This window comes from Orbicella franksi, chromosome 15 (assembly GCF_964199315.1).
Source record: "Orbicella franksi chromosome 15, jaOrbFran1.1, whole genome shotgun sequence".
NCBI classification, from domain to species: Eukaryota; Metazoa; Cnidaria; class Anthozoa; order Scleractinia; family Merulinidae; genus Orbicella; species Orbicella franksi.
Genome location: NC_138159.1, coordinates 10,728,701 through 10,749,762, shown reverse-complemented (window position 1 = coordinate 10,749,762; position 21,062 = coordinate 10,728,701). Strand labels below are relative to the sequence as shown.

At 41.9% G+C, this 21,062-nt stretch overlaps 1 protein-coding gene and 1 pseudogene across 1 annotated transcript in view; both read left to right on the top strand.

The window, feature by feature from the left end:
* Window positions 1-9,785, top strand: part of LOC145469209 (uncharacterized) — a 109,710-nt pseudogene extending 99,925 nt beyond the window's left edge.
* Window positions 9,786-17,445: 7,660 nt separating this feature from the next.
* LOC145469957 (uncharacterized) overlaps window positions 17,446-21,062 on the top strand; it is a 3,760-nt gene continuing 143 nt past the window's right edge. Inside the window, exons 1-2 of the mRNA XM_081453781.1 lie at window positions 17,446-17,553; window positions 18,438-21,062. The exon at window positions 18,438-21,062 is cut by the window's right edge and continues 143 nt beyond it. Of these exons, the coding sequence (XP_081309907.1) occupies window positions 17,453-17,553; window positions 18,438-20,145 (1,809 nt within the window). The 5' untranslated portion in view covers window positions 17,446-17,452 and the 3' untranslated portion in view covers window positions 20,146-21,062. The remainder of the gene's footprint in view (window positions 17,554-18,437) is intronic.

The following is a 21,062-nucleotide window of genomic DNA, read 5'->3' as shown; positions in this document are numbered from 1 at the left end:
GTTTCTTGGGAGATGATCATCTTTCACCACAACTATGTCACCAATCGCTAGGTTTTTTCGCGGTTTGGTCCACTTCTGGCGTACTTGTAGTGTGTGTAGAAATTCTCTTCTCCATCTATTCCAAAATTCATTTGCGAGATGTTGTACCCTTCTCCATCTCTTCCTTGAGTAGAGGTCGTCTCTTAAAAACACACCTGGTGGAGGCATTAGCACTTCAACCTTCATTGTGAGGAGGTGATTCGGTGTTAAAGGTTCTGGAGCACCTGGGGACATCACGTTGTTCACGGTGAGTGGTCTCGAATTCACTATGTTCTGCACTTCTTTCATTAGTGTGCGAAAGCTTTCATCATCCAACTGAGTTCCAGACTCTTGAAGCAGCACTGCGAGAACATTTCGCACAGTCCTTATTTGTCGTTCCCAACTTCCGCCCATATGGCTTGCCGAAGGAACATTCATCTGCATCTCGATCTAGTCGCAATTCTCCTTTAGTAAGTGACTGCTTACTTTCTCACGATCCATCTCACGTAGGGCATCTGCTAGTTCTCGCTTGGCTCCAACAAAGTTTGTGCCGCGGTCAGACCTGATCTGGCGAACGGGACCACGCTCAGCTAGGAAACGACGAAGTGCATTTATGTAGGAATCGGTCTCTAGCGTGTTCGAGGTTTCGATGTGGACTGCCCGTGAAGACGTACAGGTAAATATCACTCCATATCGCTTAACGTCCTTACGACCGTCCTTAATGTAGAAAGGACCAAAATAATCTACCGCACTGTAAGTGAAGGGAGAAACGGCCTCTGTTCTATCCTTAGGCAGGTCTGCCATCTTCTGATCTTGAGTGGGTGCTCTAAATCTTCTGTAAATTGTGCACTTTGAGACGAAACATCCTACTGCCGATGTACCACCAATTACCCAGTATCCACGCTGGCGGAGCTCGTTAAGGGTCATCCCACTTCCCTGATGTTTAATGGCATGGTGGCAATATTGTATTATCAACTCGGTGATGCGAGATCTTCTTGGCAATATGACTGGGTGTTTGACACCTTCTGGCATGTTAGCTCTTCTGAGGCGACCGCCAACTCGCAGGATTCCATCGGCATCTAGAAAGGGGTCAAGGCGATACATACAGCTAGTCTTCTTCAAACTTATGTCGCGCTGTTTTACAGCTTCTCTACCTAGGAATTCTCCAGCATTCAGGGAACGCAATATTCTGATTTCTTCCATAAAGTGTTCATGTTGCAGGCTGCGCATGATTTCCGTCTCTGCCTGGGCTAAGTCATCTACCCTTGGTTTCCGATGTTGGAGGTTGGGGACTTCTCTCAATTTGTCTTCACGAACTTGTGGGTCCTTCTTGATCTTTCTTTCCTTTAGATGCTTCTTTAGTAGTAAACATAATGCTACTGCATTCTTGGCTCTAAACCAGTCAGAGAAGCTATCCAATCTGCTTATTTCAAAGTGGTCAGGAAATCTCTTCAAGGTCTGGGTAACAAGGACGGAGACCCTTTTCACTTCTGGGTCCTGTGAGTCAAGGGGACCAGGCTTGTAACATGCTTGTACTGAGTGAATGTTTGAATTCCAAAGGAATTTCGGGCCCTTCAGCCAACGTGAATCGTGTACAAGTTGCTGAGCTGTGAGGCTACGTGAGGCAGCATCAGCTGGGTTAGAGTCAGTCCCCACGTAATGCCATTGGTCAGGTTTTGTACGGTTGTGTATTTCTTGTACGCGGTTGGCTACAAGGGTGTGAAAACGCTTTGCTTCGTTGTTTATGTATCCTATCACTACCTGGCTATCGGTCCAAAACAGTTCGATGACATCTTTGTAGTCTAACTCTTGTTTGAGGCACTGGCTGACCTTGGTGGAAACTACTGCGGCAGTTAGCTCAAGTCGAGGGATGGTAATTGACTTCAAGGGTGCTACTCGAGCCTTGCCCATGACAAATGAAACATGTGACTGGTCCTGTTGGTTCACCAAGCGAAGGTAGCTACACTGACCATATCCGTTTTGGCTCGCATCGGAAAAGTGATGCAACTCAACACTCTTTACTTCTCCAAAGCCTTTAGGCTTGAAACATCTTGAGATTTCCAGTTCCTCTAAGATATGCAGTTCGTTTCTCCACCTTTCCCATCTAGGTCGTAGATTTTCGGGGATTGGATCGTCCCAGTCCACATTTCCACGACAGAGTTCCTGAAGGATTTGTTTTCCAACCAGGATAAGAGGGGCTGCGAATCCAAGAGGATCATACACTGAACATACAGTGGAGAGTACTCCTCTTCTGGTTAATGGTCGATCTTGAAGGACGATGCGGAATCTGAAACAATCAGTCTCTATACACCACATGATGCCCAACGTGCGTTCAATGGGTAGCTGGTCAAACTTCAGGTCTAGATCTTGAAGTCCAGTGGCTCTATCTTCAGGAGGGATTGCCCCGAGTACTTCCTCGGTGTTGCTGACAAACTTGTGTAGGCGGATACTAGCCTTGGCGCACATGGCTTGACTTTTCTGGATTAGGCTTGTAGTGGCGGAGATTGTACTGAGCGACTTCAAGCCATCATCGACATAGAAGTTTCGCCGTACGAAGTCGGCAGCTTCAGCTCCAAATTCTTTTTCCCCATCATTTGCTGCTTGCTTGAGTCCAAAATTGGCACATCCAGGTGAAGAAGCGGCTCCAAATAAATGGACTTTCATCCTGTACTCAATGGGTGCTGCATTTAGATCACTGTTCTCCCACCAGAAAAATCTCAGGAAATCTCTGTCCTCCTCATTCACGAAGAATTGATGAAACATAGACTCAACATCGCAGGAGAATGCTATGGCTTCTCGGCGGAACCTACACAGAACGCCAACCAAACTGTTCGTGAGATCCGGTCCCTGTAGCAGGTTTTGGTTCAGGGAAGTTCCGGCATACCGTGCACTGCAATCAAATACGACGCGAATCTTACCCGATTTTTTGGGGTGATATATACCGTGGTGTGGTACATAGTTGACTCTGCCCATTTTGCTAGCAACGTCACCTTCACATCTTTCAGCACAATCCTTTAAAACTCCTTCCATGAACTTCACATAATCTTTGTAATAGCCTGGGTCTCTTTTAAAGCGTTCCTTCAGAAGGAAGACGCGTTTAAGGGCTAGGGAACGGTTGTTTGGGAGCTCGACTTCTTCTGAGCGTAGGGGTAGTGGCATCTCATAGTGTCTATCTTCTCGCTTGTGGATTCCTTCACCAAGGATGTTAAGGAACTTCTGATCTTCAACAGACAACGATCGCTCATTCTCGATTCCACATCTCTCTTGAAAATCTAACTCAAACATCTCGTTTACTTGGGCAGGATTGAAGACTTCCTTAACACAAGATTTCAGGGCAAATGTTGCACCATAACGGGGCCTGGCGCATTCATCAGTGCTGGTCAGTTCTCTTGTAATGATCTTGTTAGTCCAAACGTCATAATTTTCATGTGAATCAGATGGAGGGGAAAGGCATACCCTGCCAATGATGCCCCAACCAAGAGCAGTTCTTACTCCATATGGATCATTGTCAGAACCAGGTATTATCTCTCGCGGTTTTATGGCTCTTGGACAATTTGTTCCGATCAGCAAACCAACTTCTAAATCGTTCCTGTATGGCATCAGTTCACTTGCGATAGGTTTCAAGTGTTCCCAACACATAGCCACCTCAGGCTTGGGAATCTGTGAGCTCTTGAAAGGGATCGTCTGTCTCGTGAACGCCTGTGGTAAAGGAATGCTATTTTGGTGCTTCATATCCATCACGGTAACGCCTTTGACCTTGTGACTTTCGATCACTTCATTTTCTTCATGCAGGGTGGATAATAGCAGGTGACTCTTAACACCTTCAAGTCCAAGTTCCTGTCTCAACTTCTCAGTAATGAACGTGGCATTGGACTGGCAGTCAATGAGAGCATACGTCATTTGTTTGTTTTCGGGGTTTTCACAGCTAGATACCCATACTGGAATAATCAAACTTTGGTCTTGTCCAGATTCCTGACCTTCAACTCCACACACTCTCGTACACTTGGCAGATGCTGGTTCAGATGTTGGTAGAAGTAATGGCTCGGATACTGGTTTCAAAGTTTGTTCTGTTTGGACTGGCTTGTCTGGTTGCTGTTCTCTATGTAGGCATGTGGGATGCTGTCGTTTGCATGATGCACACTTCAATTTTGCTGTACACTTATTTTCCTTAGCCATATGGCCATGCTCTAGGCACCTCAGGCAGAATCCCTTCTTGATAAGAAATGACAATCTTTCCTGTAGAGGAATCTTCAAAAGTTCTTGGCAAGCGTTCAAGTTGTGGGGCCTCTTGCACCATGCACATGGTTTGCTGTTATTTTTCTTTGGAGTAACTGAAGGTTCTCTAACATCCGTTAACAGTGAATTGAATTGGGAATATCTTCCATGACCAGGATCTCTCTTACGGTTCTTGTTTTTGTCCTCTCTTTCTTGTTTAATGACTTCTGCACTGGAAAGTACGGGTAGACACTGTATATCGGCTATCTCGGTGACAAAGGTGACAAATGCTGAGAAAGGAGGAAACTTGTTGTCTCCATGTTTTTGTTGATAGTCACGAACCTTACTTCCCCATTTGGGATGGGCCCAACCAGGAAGGATCTTAACTAGTTTCTTGTTGTCACTTTCTTTATTCAATGTTTGAAGATCCTCGATTGAATGCATTGCCAGTTGGCACGTTCGTAAGAAGTCAGCAAATTCCCTCAAGGCAGTTCCATCCCTTGGGTTGATCCTCTGCCAATTTTTTAACCTCCTTCAAAAGGCATCAGCAACGACAGATGGATGGCCAAATCGTTTCTCTAATATGTTCTTTGCTGTTTGATATGCATCAGGTGATGACAAGAACTGATAACCTTCCACAACTTTCCTTGGAGCTCCAGACAGGTATTGAAGCAAATAGAGAATCTTTTCACTGGGATTGATAGCTCTCTTCTCTATTACAGTTTCAAATGCACTTTTCCAAGTTGGCCAATCCAATGGGTTACCGGTGAAAACTGAAAGATTTGGTGGCGGCATTCGAGCGGCTTGAAAACTTTCCGTGATTGCTTCCGTAATGCTGCGTGAATTAACTGCTGAATTAAGTGGGGTGGAGAATGTCGGCATCGTTGATTGGGCATGTAGTGGAGAAAAGGGTGTGGCTGATGGCCTGAGTACAGATGGTATTACTCCGGGAATTCCGTGTGCAACAGGAGTTGAGGCTGTAAGAGGAATGGTGCTTACATTAGCAACGGAAGTGTTCTGCTGGTGATCCATCGAATTAATTGACGTAGCATTTGTGGGAGCTGTAGTAGTGGGAAGTGCCGTTACATATCGACGTATATGATCTTCCTTATCAATTTCGCAAGGGATGTCATCCAAGCAATCGGACATGGGTTTCTCATCATTTTTTTCTTTTTCAATCTTGGCCAGGGCAGCAGCTTCAGCTTCAGCTCTTTCATAATCTTTCTTCTTCTGCATTTCTTCTATTTCACACTCCTTCATTTTTAATTCCACCTTCTTCTGCATTTCCAGCTTAGCGTACTGCCATTCTACTTTCCTCTTTGCTGCTTCGGCTACGGCCTTTGCTCTTATCTCAGAGGGATTTGAGCTCCTCGTTTCTCTTGACAATGATGATCTAGTTGACGATCTACTTGCGCGAGAATTTATTTCATCCCTTTCTAGTATGAAAATCCGTTCACCAGCATTTGTTCTTAGTTGCACTGCCCGCTTTAGAAGATCAGACGATTCACCACAGAGTTGCTGTAGTTCTTGTTCTGATAAAAAGGGTGCGTACCCAGATCGTGCTATTTCGAATGCCTGTCGACTTTCTTCTAATTCAGTCTTAAGCTGGCGAAGTTCATCAACATCACTTGCATCTATCCATAACATGTCGACTTTGTCAACACAGTTCCTTAATTTGACTAAGGTATCTTCATAACTCTTCTTCTTAAATGGCAACTGATACTCAAAACCCTTTTGTGTAAGAGTACGTTTCCTACCTTCCGGTTCACCAGTCGGCGGTTGGATATCCTGCATATCCCCTGTATCCTTTCTTTCATCTTCATTCGGTTTGTTTATTTGCGCCGACGGCGAACCACTCATCTTGAGAAGATCCACGATCCAATATCCGCGTGTCCAGTCCACGGGGTCGCAACCAAAGTTGTACTGTTACCGGCGACCTTTCGCTCGATAAATAGACTCCAAATTCATCCAAAATGATCCAAAGGACAATCAACAATTACATAGCTGGCAGAATTACAGATTCTTTAATCTCCTCAGTAAGATAGAACCGTAAAACTAGAAAGTAATACATGACGAAATTCCATGAGAAACTGAACCGTTCGCAAGTACATGTGCAAGCCAAAATACAAGAAAATCTTACGACAATACAATAAATCAGAGCGAACGAGTTACAAATACCTTTGTCCAGCGACGAAGGGCACTGAACTGGTCTTAAATCTTAAAGGATCCAAGGAAAAAATGATCTAATTTGTCACAAACGAGCAAGATAACTTCGATTGCCTTACATCTGGCGTTAGCAAGCACACGTGTTTTGTCGAGCGCGCGCTAAGAACCTTGGGAATTTACCCAAGCGTCTTTTCGGCTTAACGTTAGTTACACTTACTTCGCTTTTGACCGCACCTGGTAAAAATTTCACTGAAGTGGCTGATTATTGCCAAAAAATCGGCGTTTTAGAATATCCCATTTGCTTTTAGAACGTGTTACAAGTTGTTTGATGCTTCAAGGGTTAGGGTGGCCGAACACAGTTTTCGCGCGCTTTTGCTGATGCGATTCAGCGCGCGCACAAGGATTGCAAAACACAAACATGCCGTCAATAGAACGATCATTTTATTTACACAACACCCGCGCTATCTGTGCTATTTTTCTCTATAATTGAACGCAGTGTATTGGTTTTAATCTTTTGTTACAAACATGTTAGAAAAGGTAACGATGCAAGAAACCCAGCAATCCTCGACTTTTTCGTTGTTACCGAAAGAACCCAGTTAAATGCAGCGTATGCGTAGCAAGTCAAAAAATTGCGATTGAGTGAAAAATTGCTTTCTCGGAAATACGCCTATTTCTCCAGAACCACTCATTAAAATTTCACGAAATTTGGCACGAAAATACTTTAGGAAATAAGTAACTGGAGTATTGAAAAAAATTGAACTTTAACAAAAGAAATTCTAGATATTCCAGTAAACCTTCAACCAATTTAAGTAATCTTGAACTTATTTTTTAACTAATTAGACCTATAAAACATATTTTTAATTACTAACTACATATATTTTATAAAATATTAGTATTTTATATTTTACATTTGTATTTATGTTAGTGTCCCCAATTAGATATCTTCAGCTAAATACTCCGACACTCAAATAAAGTTTATGTATGTATGTATGTATGTATGTAAGGGATAATTAAAGATCTCTCTGTTGAATTATTATCAAAATGGTGTTGTGAGTAGCGTTACAAGCTTGATGTATGCAAATTATAAAAAAAATCTAATGACTAGATTTTCTACAAGTAAACTGAACCGATTTTAAAGGCCCGTTTATATTTATTCATGTTGCCTTGGCAACAGTACAAACGGCAGCTTAACTATCAAAAAACCAACGTTTGTGTTGTTAACTTGCTTGCTGCCATTTTTGGCGACCGAGGGTTAAAGGGTTTTAGAGAAAAAGGTGAATAAAACACAAGTATCAAAAACTGTGTTCAGCCACCTTAATTCACACGGGCAGTTTATTTTCGGAAAGCAAAGCTTGAGTTTGTTTCGAGGCAACACGGCTTTCCAAGGAAACCGAAGGTGTAATTTCTCACATTTTCTAGACATGGTCAAAACTGGACTGTTATTTACTTCGTTTTCCTTAAAGTGAACTGCTAACTATGAAAATCGTGAGTTGAATCTACCATTTGGACTGAATGAAATATACACGATATGAACAGTCCACTTCAGGCGGTGTGAATTTTTTGATAATTATTATTTTAATTTCTTAAATTTCTATTTCTAGTTTAGTTATGTATTTGATTATTCTTTTAATTCACTTTTAATTTTTTTTTTTATTTCTATTTTTTGAATTTCTTTTTTTTTTTTATTTTGTTTGGTTTTTTTTATTTTTTTCATTTTTTATTAGACTCCGCACTCCTCGTTTTCGGAACAGCCGTCTGAAAGCACTGGGTGATAATGCTGTCCGGTGACGTCACGAGTCAAATGTGGTAATTTATGCAATTTTATTTCAGGCCTTCATTTATACAGCGGTTATTTACGGTGGCCCAAAGGGGCAAAACAAAACTCAATAGCTGGTTTTCACATGACGTCACTAAAATTCGAACTACCAAACCATTGATCTTCCTGAGATTTTACTTAAATGATGCATAAGAGCAGCTGAAAACTAATATTCATACAAATTTTCGTTCCGAATGGGTTCTTGGTTTTGTGATACACTACGCTTGAATTTCTAAGCTTTTGCGTGACGCGGCATTTACATGGCGGCCTAGAGAGCTGTCATGATGGTTAAAAAAGTGACTTATTGCGGAAAACTTGGCTATGTGAACAGTTCATGTCTTAGAAGAAGTATTATTTTAATGTTTTAGAGTTCCTCGAGGGATAAATTTACGCTTTTGTAGCAAAACTCAGTGACAGATGTTTCTATTGGTTTCCGGCCGCCATGTTGGTGTCCATACGGATGGGCACCAACATGGCGTCTCCATACAAATCTCTATAACTTTGGGTAAAAAATTTCTCCGCATATCTCGCGTAAGAAAAATTGCTGTGACCAGAATTTTGGCGAGAGTCTTTGCATATTTACCTTCTTTCATTTCCCAGATTCTGGACTTTATCAATTGACCGGTTTTGTTTTTTATTTTGATCTATTTTGAATTGCGTGACACTGAAAACCAGCAATTTCCCTGCTGAAACACAACAATCTTTTGGAGTACACAACAATCTTTTGGAGAACACAACAATCGTTTCGAGAACACCACAATCTTTTTCAGAACACAACGAAACTTCCTGATACACAACAATCTTTTTCGAAACACAATAAAATTTTCTGATACACAAACGCAAACTAAAACACAACAAAATTAATTGAAACACGACAAAATTTCAAAGTACTGGTAACTAACCCTGATGCTGAAAGCGACCGGAACCTGGGACTAGCTCCGGTCAACGTCACTGAAAGGCGCCATTTTTGTACCGTTCATGTGGTGGATTTGATCTGAAATGGCTTCTTCAGGTTCAATAAGCTATAATCCAGTGGAGGAAAACATAATTTCATATTACTTTTCAAGAGGATATACGTATGAAGTCATCACTGAATTTTTAGCTAAGTTTCACGGCTTTACGATGTGTGTCGAACATTGAAAAATAGGTTGAAGCAATTGAACTTAAGGAGAAGATTGCCATCTTTTGATATGGACGTTGTCCGGGAACAAATCATGAATGAGCTTAGTGGCCCAGGCTGCCAAGGTGGATATAGAAGTATGTGGCATACCCTACGACTAAAAAATATTCAAGTCCCTAGACATGTTGTAGCTGACCTTATGAGGGAAATGGATCCAGAAGGATGTGAGCAGAGAAGGGCAAAGAGCCTTAAAAGAAGAAGTTACTTCTCATCTGGTCCAAACTACACATGGCACGTCGACGGATACGACAAATTAAAACCTTATGGGTTTCCAATACATGGATGTATCGATGGCTGGAGTCGAAAAATAATTGGCTAACGATGAGATCATCCCACTGTCCAAATTTGGTGAGAATCGAAAGTAACGCCAATTTTCTGTCACGCTTTCAATCTGTGGTTACTGGAGCAACCAAAATTGGTCCCGTGGTAGGGATAGATTGAGCTTTCGTCCGTAAGTTTTCACATTAACTGTAACGCTCACATCTGACACGAAAATGTAGCCGAGAATTAGCTACTGCTACTAACAATTTAATTTCAAAAACGAGAATGGGAGGTTCACGCAAGCTTCGAGCCAACTAACCTTCAAATATAACTACATCTGCCCGTTCATTACAATTTAAATTCGTCGTAAATTAGGCGCTTATGTGGCTTTTTAAATGGCCTCTTGTCATCCTCCGCAATTAACATGTCATTGCGTCAAATTCGGGATTCTTATTTTCATTTAACCTATTTTAGTTTTCCACTTATATTTTTTATTTATTATTACCTTATAAACGATTTGAATTTTTTTTTTTGGATTTTTTTTTTTCTTTAGAACTTTGGTTTTTTTTGGTGATTCGTGATCCGGTCGGTGATCCGGTCCGTGATCCGATCCGTGATCCGGTCCAGTCCGATCCATGTTTTGTCGACGCCGTGTTTGACGTCCACCAAAACTTAGGTTTTGTGAATTCGTTTTTGCGCTGAAGGTCGCTTGTCATTGATAACCGCTGTAAAGCAAACATTGGCGAAATAATAACGACTATGCTTTCGTTGGAAAACGGCTGTGCTGCTTTGAAAGTTCAATTGCCACGAGTGAAGCCATCCGATATATTAAGGAACTTCCATATCCCGTAGGCAAGTTTACGAATACATCGCTTCCGCTAGAAAATTCTGAAAGTGCCTTTTCTTGTTGTGGATTAAGTTTTGGAACCCCAAATGTCGAGCATACACCAGAAACGGCTTTAGGTCTTGTTGCGTTAGCTCGCGATTTTCTTCCGCCATCTTGAACGCGCGAAGTTTGGCAATAAAATTATTCTGAATTATTCGAGTCGGGCGAATAAATTAACACGGCAACCAATCAGAAGCACTACCAGGTTTTTGGGTAGTGACGTAACCGGACAGCATTATCGTCCAGTGCTTTCAGACATCTCTCTCCCCGATTGGCTAAGGAGTTTTAGCAATGACGACGGCGACGCCGAGGACGACGGTGTAAAAAAAAGTATTTATATTTTACCCTCGAATGTCGCAACTGTGTAGATCTGTTCAATACCCCTATCAGTCTAAACAGCTGCTCGGGCTTAATATGTAATTAGCCATTACGGAACACGTTCTCCAAAAATACGTACGACTTTGTCATTTCACGTTGTTGTTTTGCAGAGGACGGCAAAGAAATTTACAAAGATTCAAAACGCGCGCGGAGAACCATTGTTCTGCTCATTAAACCTTTTGTTTGGTGACGTTCCCTTTGCCGTCGCCGTCTTGGTTTGCTAAAACTCCCTACTTAGCGAGCGGAGGAGGCGGCTGAAATACAGGCTGCTGTTGTTACTGTTGAGGTAATACTTATCACCTTGGTAACAAAAGAAGTAAGGCAGTCACGCAAATGTCAGTCTCGTATTTCGCAAACTACATGAAATCTGTAATTTGCGAGACGGGGCACTTGTGACCTTTCGGCTTGAGCTTGCTGTTTTAAAACCATCACTGCATCGAATTGTGTCTACGAAAAGTGTTAAAGAATCGGAAGAAATAAGTTACATATCGTCACAACCTTCGAAGAGCTCGTTTCGCAAAATACAGACCTTCGAATTTACAAATTCTACCCTTCCGCTGTTTTATTCCTTGTTTAGGTTATCGCATGGAGGAATCTGACTGTTGTGATACTTCATATGTTCATTTCAGGACAGGTTTATTCCTTTCGTTTCGTTTCGTTTCGTTTTGTTTCGCAAAATACAGTAAGCCGTCTTTATTCTCAGCGCGGTCTGCGTTTTGTACCTAGCCTGTAGTCTGCAGTGTGCAGTTGTATTTTGTACCTAGTCTGCATTTTGTACCCGTTCTGCAGTCTGCAGTCTGCATTTTGTACCGACTGATTGGGGTAGCATGCGATAATACCGATTCGATTTTCTCCCAAGGCGCCATTTCATGCTTTGTTTATCCAGCACCAATCGGAATCTGCTCTAACAAGAACGTACGGATCATCTGGGGGCATAGCCGGTAGAAACTCACCTTTAACTTCCTCACATTTCCCCAAATTCTTCCCTTTTCTTTTCCTTTCTCCGCCATTTTGAATTCTCAGGTGGGTTACCGCTGCACACACGTTTCCCGTTCCCCGTTCCCCGTTCCCCGTTCCCCGTTCCCCGTTCCCCGTTCCCCGTTCCCCGTTCCCGTTCCCCGTTCTCCGTTCCCCGTTCCCCGTTCCCCGTTCCCCGTTCCCCGTTCCCCGTTCCCCGTTCCCCGTTCTCCGTTCCCCGTTCCCCGTTCCCCGTTCCCCGTTCCCCGTTCCCCGTTCCCCGTTCCCCGTTCCCCGTTCCCCGTTCCCCGTTCTCCGTTCCCCGTTCTCCGTTCCCCGTTCTCCGTTCCCCGTCCCCCGTCCCCCGTCCCCCGTCCCCCGTACCCCGTACCCCGTCCCCCGTCCCCCGTACCCCGTACCCCTTCCCCCTTCCCTGTTCTCGCACCGATCCGTTCCCAGTAACATCCATCGCCAGTGAAGAAAGTTGCCTGATGCAATTGCCGGTTTTCAGCTAGTGTCACGTCATTCAAAATAGATCAAAATAAAAATCAAAACCGTGCCATAGATAAAGTCCAGAATCTGGGAAGTGAAAGAAGGTGAATATGCAAAGACTCTCGCCAAGATTTTGGTCACAGCAATTTTTCTTATGCAAGATATGCGGAGAAATTTTTACCCAAATTTGGAGAGATTTGTATGGAGACGCCATGCTGGTGCCCATCCGTATGGGTACCAACATGGCGGCCCGAAACCAACAGAAACATCTGTCACGGAGTTTTGCTACAAAAGCATGAATTTATCCCTCGAGGAACTCTAAAACATTAAAATAATACTTTTTCTGAGACATGAACTGTTCAGATAGCCAAGTTCCCCGAAATAAGTCACTCTTTTAACTATCATGACAGCTCTGTAGGCCGTCAGGTAAATGCCGCGTCGCGCGAAAGCTTAGAAATTCAAGCGTCGTGTATCACAAAACCAAGATTCCATTCGGAGCGAAAATTTGTATGAATATCAGTTTTCAGCTGCTCTTATACATCATTAAGGTTACAGTAAACCTTCGGGTCGGCAATTTTCTTCAAATTTGGAGTTTTGGGTCAAAGTAGTGGTCGAGGAATAATCTCTAATTTCTGAAAAAAAAAATTGAAAAAGGCTAAATATTGGCGGAGAAATGGCGGTTTTAGGTTTTCGCCGGAAGTAAAAGTTTACCTTTTGATTGACAGCCCTATGGTGCGTATGCAATCAACCGAGACGATTTTCGCGCGAATTACCTGTATGGATGTCACGAATTGACTACTCAGTTGTTCAGCATTGTTGTTCTGACTACCCAGCATTTTTGGTATTAGGTGTAACTCTATTAAGTTATAAGTAAACATAGACCACATTAAAAACATGGACTAGTTCGAAAAAGCGAAAACAGCGAAGAACGAATGAAAATACATCAATGAGTGAAGAAGCGAAAGTTGGCCACGCGGATGAAGCTATAGCTATCGTCTAAGGCGGGCAAAATATTCGTATTAAGAGAAAAGAAAGGTTCTGTAAAAATTTCGGAACTTGACAGCAATAACAGGGATGTTGACAGGGACTCTTCTGATGAGTCCGATATCGACGAATCGTCGGACTCGCGATCATTGAGACCATTTGAAATATTATTCATACAGAGTTGACCACACACAGTTGCTCTCCGCACTTTCTTTTGTTTGTTTTCTTCGCTCAGCCACTCTAGCGTTCGTATCCTTTTTAGTCTTCCCCATTTTGCCAGGCCAGCTTCAAGAAAAACCGAGCTACAGAAAAATTCTCTTTCCGCCTTCGGTTAGGTTAACGGTGGTAAACTTTCCCTGCACTGATTGGCTCGGTGATCTGAGAACCCAGTTAAAGGCGTTTGTGGGCGGAGTTTGTTTGCGAAGCAGAAGATTTTTCTTAGCGCTGTTTTCTCGAATACATTTTTTCTCTTGAAGCAGACACTTTAAAGAATTATAACTCAAAGGGAATTTGTTCAATTGCCCTCAAATTTGGACAGTAGCTTGTTTAACATATAACCTACAAAAGCGTGTCTGGGAATTGTTAATTTCGAAATACTTTTTCTTCGAGAGTAATTTTTGTTCAATCACTCCACATTTTTTTAATCCTATTTCGAAAATGTTCTGTAACTTTTTACTACAACTGAATATGCCAAAACGCAGACACGTTTTTAAAGCGCTTTGGGCCCTGAAACCGAGGAAAAAATTAAATTGGCGAAAAACGAAATTCGTTTTGACTTGTAACTTTCGAAAGGTGATTCGGGCGCTCGCATTTAATGGTTGTGAAAAATTCGACAATTCATTTTGTAGGTCTAGTAAGCGCTACAGAAGTCACAGTTTGAATGCACAAGTTTAATTATACTGGGCGTAAACACGAGAGAAACAGAAGTGATCGTGGGTGTGTGATGCATGTGTGTGTGTGTGATGTGATTCAACTGAAAAATAAACGAGACAAAAATATTGAAGTACAAAATATAACGACACAAAAAACTGATAACGGAGCAAAATAAACTTACAGAACTGTGGCGACTCGAATTCTAGAATTAGTACTTCTGGGCTCACAACAGTGAAGCAGCTAAGGAAAAAACGCAGTAGAAACCAGTAGATGGAACTCTCAGCGCTAACAAGCACTGGCCAAAAATGAAAAACACAAAACTACGCATAATGAAGAACGCTTAAGTATTACAGAGTGGGTTGCATAATTCCCAGGGGTCACGGGAAAAATGTGACACCCAAAAGCAAAGAAAGTTCTAGTCGCTACACATTTTATTTCGAAATTGTTGGCGTAGTTTAATAGCCAGCTCTATAAGCTTTAATTTGATATTGGGGTTTAGGTATCCACAGCTTAAACTGCACGCGCTACATCCCTTGGACGCAAGACACCCCTGAAGGTATACTGTGACCTTAAAGTAAAATCTCAGGAAGATCAATAGTTTTGTAGTTTGAATTTTAGCGACGTCATGTGAAAACCGGCTATACCTTTCCTGTTAACTTGCATTGACGTCAGGACAGTTAAGTTTTTTCCCGCCTGCTGAATAACAGGTTGAAAAACATGTACTTCAACAAAACATGTTACATCGAGCTCAAATTGGTTTCTTACCAAATCATCGCACGTCGGATCACATTTTCACTCTAAGGACATTAGTGGACAAAAATGTCAGCCACAGTATCAATGATAAATTGTAAACCTGTTTTATTGGCTTCAAGAAAGCTTTTGATTCAGTCTGGCATGACGGTCAGTTTTACAAACTCTTACATTATAAGATTGGTGGAGAATTTTACGTTTTAATTAAAACCTGTATCCAAAGTGCGCTGTTAAAAGGACAGAATTTTAAGACTACCAGAAAGGCGTACGGAAAAGTTGTATTCTTTCGCCCATGTTATTCAGTTTGTACTTTTAAATGAAATACCTTTTTTACTAGACCGAGAAGACACAGATCCCATCACGTTACCTAACGGCTCAAATTTAAACTGCCGTATTTTGCTCTAATTAATCTGCAAAATTGTAGGCGGTCAGTGTAATCGGACAGTTGGCTGTAATCTGACACGTGTAATCGGACAGTCATGCAACCGAAAGTTACCCGATACGCGACCAATACCCGACAGATACGCAACCGATAGTTGACCGATAAGCCACCGACAAAATCGCGGACCACACATCTGCCGACACCAGCGGTGGACTCTCGCACATGATCGACTTTCGACCAAGTATGGTCGACTATCCTTTGTTATGTCGACTGGGAGTATCGGATGAGTATCGGTCGCTATAACGAACGAGGGACCTTACGCATACACGACGGCGTCGGCGAGGACGACGTCAAGTAGAAAATTTGTTTCTATTTTACTTTGGAATTTCGCATTTATTTGGACCTATTCCGTGTGTCTGTCGGTATTAAAACTTGCCCCTGCTTAATATGCTACGAATGCGTTCAATTCCAAATAGAAATACGAAAAATTAGCCTTTGTGGTTCACGTTCTCCAGACAACGCAGAATTCGCCATTTCCAAATCCCCCATAATACACCTTGTTTGCTCCCCAAAATTCTGCATAACCTTTGTTTCTCATATCTCCTGGATATTACAGTCGTCCCAAGGGAAACTGAAGACAACGCTTATGCAAAAGTTTGGGGGGCAAACAAGGTGTATCATGAGGGATGTGGAAATGGCGAATTTGGTGATTTCACATTGCTGCTTTGCAGAGGACGGTAAAGAAATGTACCAAGAATTATAACGCGCGTGCACAGCTATTGCTTTTCTCATTAAACCTTTTGTTTTGTGACGGTCTCGTTACCGTTGCCGTCGTATTTTGCGTAAGGTCCCTAATATATCGGCCGATGTAACGATCGAGAAATCCTATAAGATATTTACTCCCTATTGTTATTTATTTAATTATTTTCATTTCTTTTTTTGAAAACGTCAGACGTAAAGACACTGAATCTTCTGTCAACAACAAGTTGTCCTATAAAAAGTTGCCCTGGACAATTCGCACATCCGTGTTGTCTCGCCTCCCGAGACAGGTTCGCAATCCACGTGTAAACGGTTGGTTGAAGTTTTCAAAGAAGTAAGTGTAAAGTTAGCTCGGCCAGGGATATTCGTGGGGAGAGTTGTCTCGGGCCCGGGACTATATAAACGAGCCCTAACCATACTGGTCCGAACTGTGTCCTCTACGTAGTTAAAGGAGCGGGAGTCGTGGAGGCCAGTAACAAACAGCGCCACACTGCAGATTAGCCATCGAGTGCTTAGAAATCTAGAAAAAATGCCGTCAAAGAAGCACAAAATAACGAGGTCGAGCTTCAAACAAATAAGGATCGAAAAGTACGTTACGCCATTGGCTAACTCTATCTTGAGAATAGGAGTCGTGTTTGGTCAGCCAACCATTTGAATCATCTTCGCCGGGACAACGCCGGATAATTTCCCGCGCAAAAAGGTCACGAGGGTCGCGTCAGTCGTGATCTCACAGGTCATCGCTCGCAAGCCACCCATTGTGAGCCCGCAATCTATGCATTCAGTCGCGCTCTCGACTTGGTGTTGGAATTTTTTTTCCTCGACTTCGTGTTTTTTATTGGACTTCGTGTTTATTTTCGACCTGGATTTTAAGTTGTTCTTTTTCTTTACATTCTCAAGTTCAATTTTCATCTCTGTCAACTTCATATTTAATTTTTTCGACCTCGAATTTTCGTTATTTTGATAGACTTTTTGGTATTTTCGACTTAGTATTTATACAATTGGACTGATTTACTCTTTTTGGAAGAATGTTTGTGTTTTCCACTTCATATTTTATCATGTGGATATTTTGCCCGTAACGAAACGCCATACTTTGATGTTTTGTTTTGACAATGGTTTCCCAGAAAAGCCTTGCTTGACCAATCAAGAGCTACAGCACTCATTTTCCACGGAATGCGTGATAAAACAAATTCAGTAAACCAATCAGAAACTAGAAGTACATTTTCCGAGATTGGAATTTAAATACGATGGCAAGATATATAGGATCCCATCCAACGGATGATTGGCTGTGTCCATCTACTTATTGCATTCTTTTCCCACAGATAAGCAGGTAAGAAGATGGCCATGTCCCCTTACAGGAGATGTAATTTGTACTCCTTCGGCTTGCTCTTTCTTCTAGTAATCTTGTCAATGGTTTTATTGAAGACCCATTTAAAAAGGTATGGTTGAAGTCGATTAATTATTTTGTCTGTTCGTATAACCTTACAACCGTGACTGTTTCCGCCTTATAATGTTAATAGTGAACTTTAAGCAAACCAGAGCAGAACAATGGCTGCGCTCGTGGGTCATAAATCTTTGCATATTTCTTAGCCGTCCCGGTCAGCAAAACAACAACGTGAAAAGACCAAGTTCTGCGTAGTTTGGAGAACGCGAACGATAGTGGCTAATTTTTTGTATTTTAATTTGGTATTTTAGTGATAGGTGATACTATGTCTAAATTTATTTTTCAGTAGGCGTCGTCTTCGGGCGTTGCCGTCGTCATTGCTTAAGTTCCCTATTTCTCGGAGCGAAGGAAGGAGGAAAAAATGAGCACTGCTGTATACATCACGACTCATGATGCCTCCTTCCATTTTAAAGGGACATCATGGACTTCAATAACAAAATTGGACTTCGATCCAACAATCGAATTTGATTCAAAAGTCCATGGTGATTAAAAGTCTTACAGGGCGTTTTCTCAGTCGTCATTCTGTTTCGGTGGCACCCGTTTTTCTTGAGCCTTTTGTAATGGAGGCAAGGCATGGTGTGTTGAAGAGACTAAGACGGCTAACGTTTTTGCGGCAATCATGCCAACAAAATACTTTGCTAGTACATCCCATTTAACCACGCACAAAGCATTACAAAACAGTGTTGTTTGTTTTGAGACGCAAGATCCCAATGTATCCATTTGGAAATGTAAACAGTTAACAGTCACATCGTCTATAATATACCTATAATATATATGCCTAGCACGTGACAAAGCGCAGCGCGGATGATTAATGATTAAATGGTCGCAGATCTCGGTAAGAAAAATCACCAATTTAATGTTTAATTTATTTCTGTACAGCTGTGACCAAAACTCGTCTGAAGTCAATAGTTTGTTTAAAGAAAGCATCAAAACGGAACTGAATGAAATCCACCTGGAAATGCAAAAATTACTTATGCATAAACTAGCACCCTCAGCAAGATTGGTTCAGAAATTAGGAGAAATTGTTCATCGCCTGGACAACAAACGACAACCGAGTTTAACCAACGAAGTAGTCAGCAAAGATGGTAGCGTGGATGTGTGCCCAGAGGGGTACCAAGGGGGTAAATCTGGCTATCCTCTCTACGCCAAGAAGGGCTGGTACATCACCAACTGTACCAATGCTAAACCAATTCGTTCTGTGATAAGTATTTTAGTCAATACTGTGGCATATCCCAAGGAAGATGAGAACCACGTTGAAAATGTTTTAAAAGGGATTACCGAGACGTACCCAACAGTTCAGGTTCATTTGGCAACAAGAAGTACCGAGATGAAAAAGGTTGCCGAAAAGTATAAAAGCATTGATGTCGTTAGGCTGGACGATACAAAGCTAAGCAAAGCGTGGAACACACTTATAACAAAAACCTCAACTCCTTATGTACTCGTTGCACGTGACATTTTCCACTTTACATGGCTCACCCAGCTTGAGCGGCAAATTCGTGTGGTGAGTCAGATACCAAATGTTGCAGTTGCAGGCGGAGCATACCGTAATGTCTCGGGTCACTGGAAAGCTGGCTGTGTGCAGACTAAGCTAAAGAACTACGTCTTGGAATACCAGGAAGGCTATTATCACTCAAAGAATGAGTGCATGTTCTGTGATTATCTGCAGGGTCCTTTCGTTACTAAAACAAGTCTGTTGAAGCTTGACGAGAACCTTCCAGATGAGGTTGTGTTCGAAGATTGGTTTTTAAGCGTTGTTCAAGATGGCGCCCTGATCATGGCATGTCCAGATGCTATGTATTTCACTAGAGATTACCATTCATATTCCAAAAGAACTGATAAGAAGGTGTGGACACCACTGGCTAAAAAGTGGGAGCTTAATCGGGTGTTACAACCCCAGGGAGTCAAACATTCCTTTACTTGTCAAGATATTGGTTTTACATGCAATGCCCAGAGCGGTTTACTCCCAGTTTGCTGTCAGGAACTCTATAAAGAAGCCGTGTCTTTTTTCCAAAAGTTTGCCGATGAGCACAATGTCAGATTCGAGCTGGATAGTGGTTCAGTATTAGGCGGTGTTAAGTTCAAAGGCCTTATTCCTTGGGACGTTGATGGCGATTTCTTCGTATTGTCCACAGATATCGAAATTTTTAACAAAAAAGAGACAATAGAACATTTCCGGAAAAATGGTTACATCCTAACCGAGTATGAAACACCAATGCTTGACGGAAAAAAATACATGTATGACGGATATGTGAAAGTTAACTTCAACGGATTTTATATTGAAGTATTTGGCACGACTGTTATGTCAAACACTGTGTATCTTCCAACAGAACTGCAAAAGCATGAAACGTTCACCAAAGCAAGCATTCGGGGTAACTGGGTTGATACGAAGTATAGTCCTGGTTTGTACGCAAGGAATCGGTACGGAAGAGAAATACTAAAGCATTCCCAGTCCTGGTTCAAAGTGGGATTACCACACAGTTTTGCTGACTATGAGACTGGAAGCTTCCTACCTTGCAAAAATCCTCTGCACCACGCTTGCCTGAGTAGTTTCCCTGGCGACGGTGACATTCCTTTTTTAGTGGCATAGCATCAGCTAACCTCCCTATAGTATTGTTATATTCCTAAAACCTTTCAGTGATGGCTTTTTTCCTGGTGAAATTTGTCAGAGAGATGATAAATCGATAAGATTAATTGGCAAAAGTACTTCGTGTCGCCGAATTATAATCAAGACAACAATGACGATGAATGCAGGTAATAGTCTTTATTAATGAATGAATGAAAAAAGCAGATGTTTATAAAGCTTTTGTCCCTGTAAAGTTAGCTCTCACGGTTTACAGACCGAATTGTTGTCCACTCAGTTCTATATATCACCATCATTTGTTATGTCATTGTAGCTAGGGCTTTTTACGAAATAACGCGCGCCATGATTGGGTTAATTGTAGTCGTAGCCGTTTTTTCCAGCTTTAATTCCCGTATGCATTGTGACCATTTATGCTTGGCTGGCTGGAAAAACCAGCTGATGAAAAACCATTCAAAAAAACTTGTTCTTACACCACCATCTGCAGCCCGACAAATCCTAAGCCGTATTGAGGGAATATTGCTTGAGGTCTCATTGGTAAGGATCGAGCGGCTCGGATAACACGAAGTGCTTATTTTATAGCTAGGGTTTGTAATGTTTTTTTTTTAAAATTTATGTGGAGATAATTTTTACCTTTTGCCATAATAATATTGAAAGGAAGTATTTTCTCTTACTTGTGGTTCTTTAGGGAACGAAAAGAATTGTACAATGCTTAGAAAGCTGGTTTTGGCGGCCTGATGAGGAGGAAAAGAGGAATGAAATACAAAAACTAATGACTTTACTAATCCACATTAAATTTGCTACAATCTTGTCAATTTTGCGTCCGGAATTTGTTGACGGAACAAATTTGAACCGGAATCAGTCACAACGGACAGTGAATGCGGTTGGTTGGTTGGTGTGTTGGTTGAATGTGGAAGGGCATGACT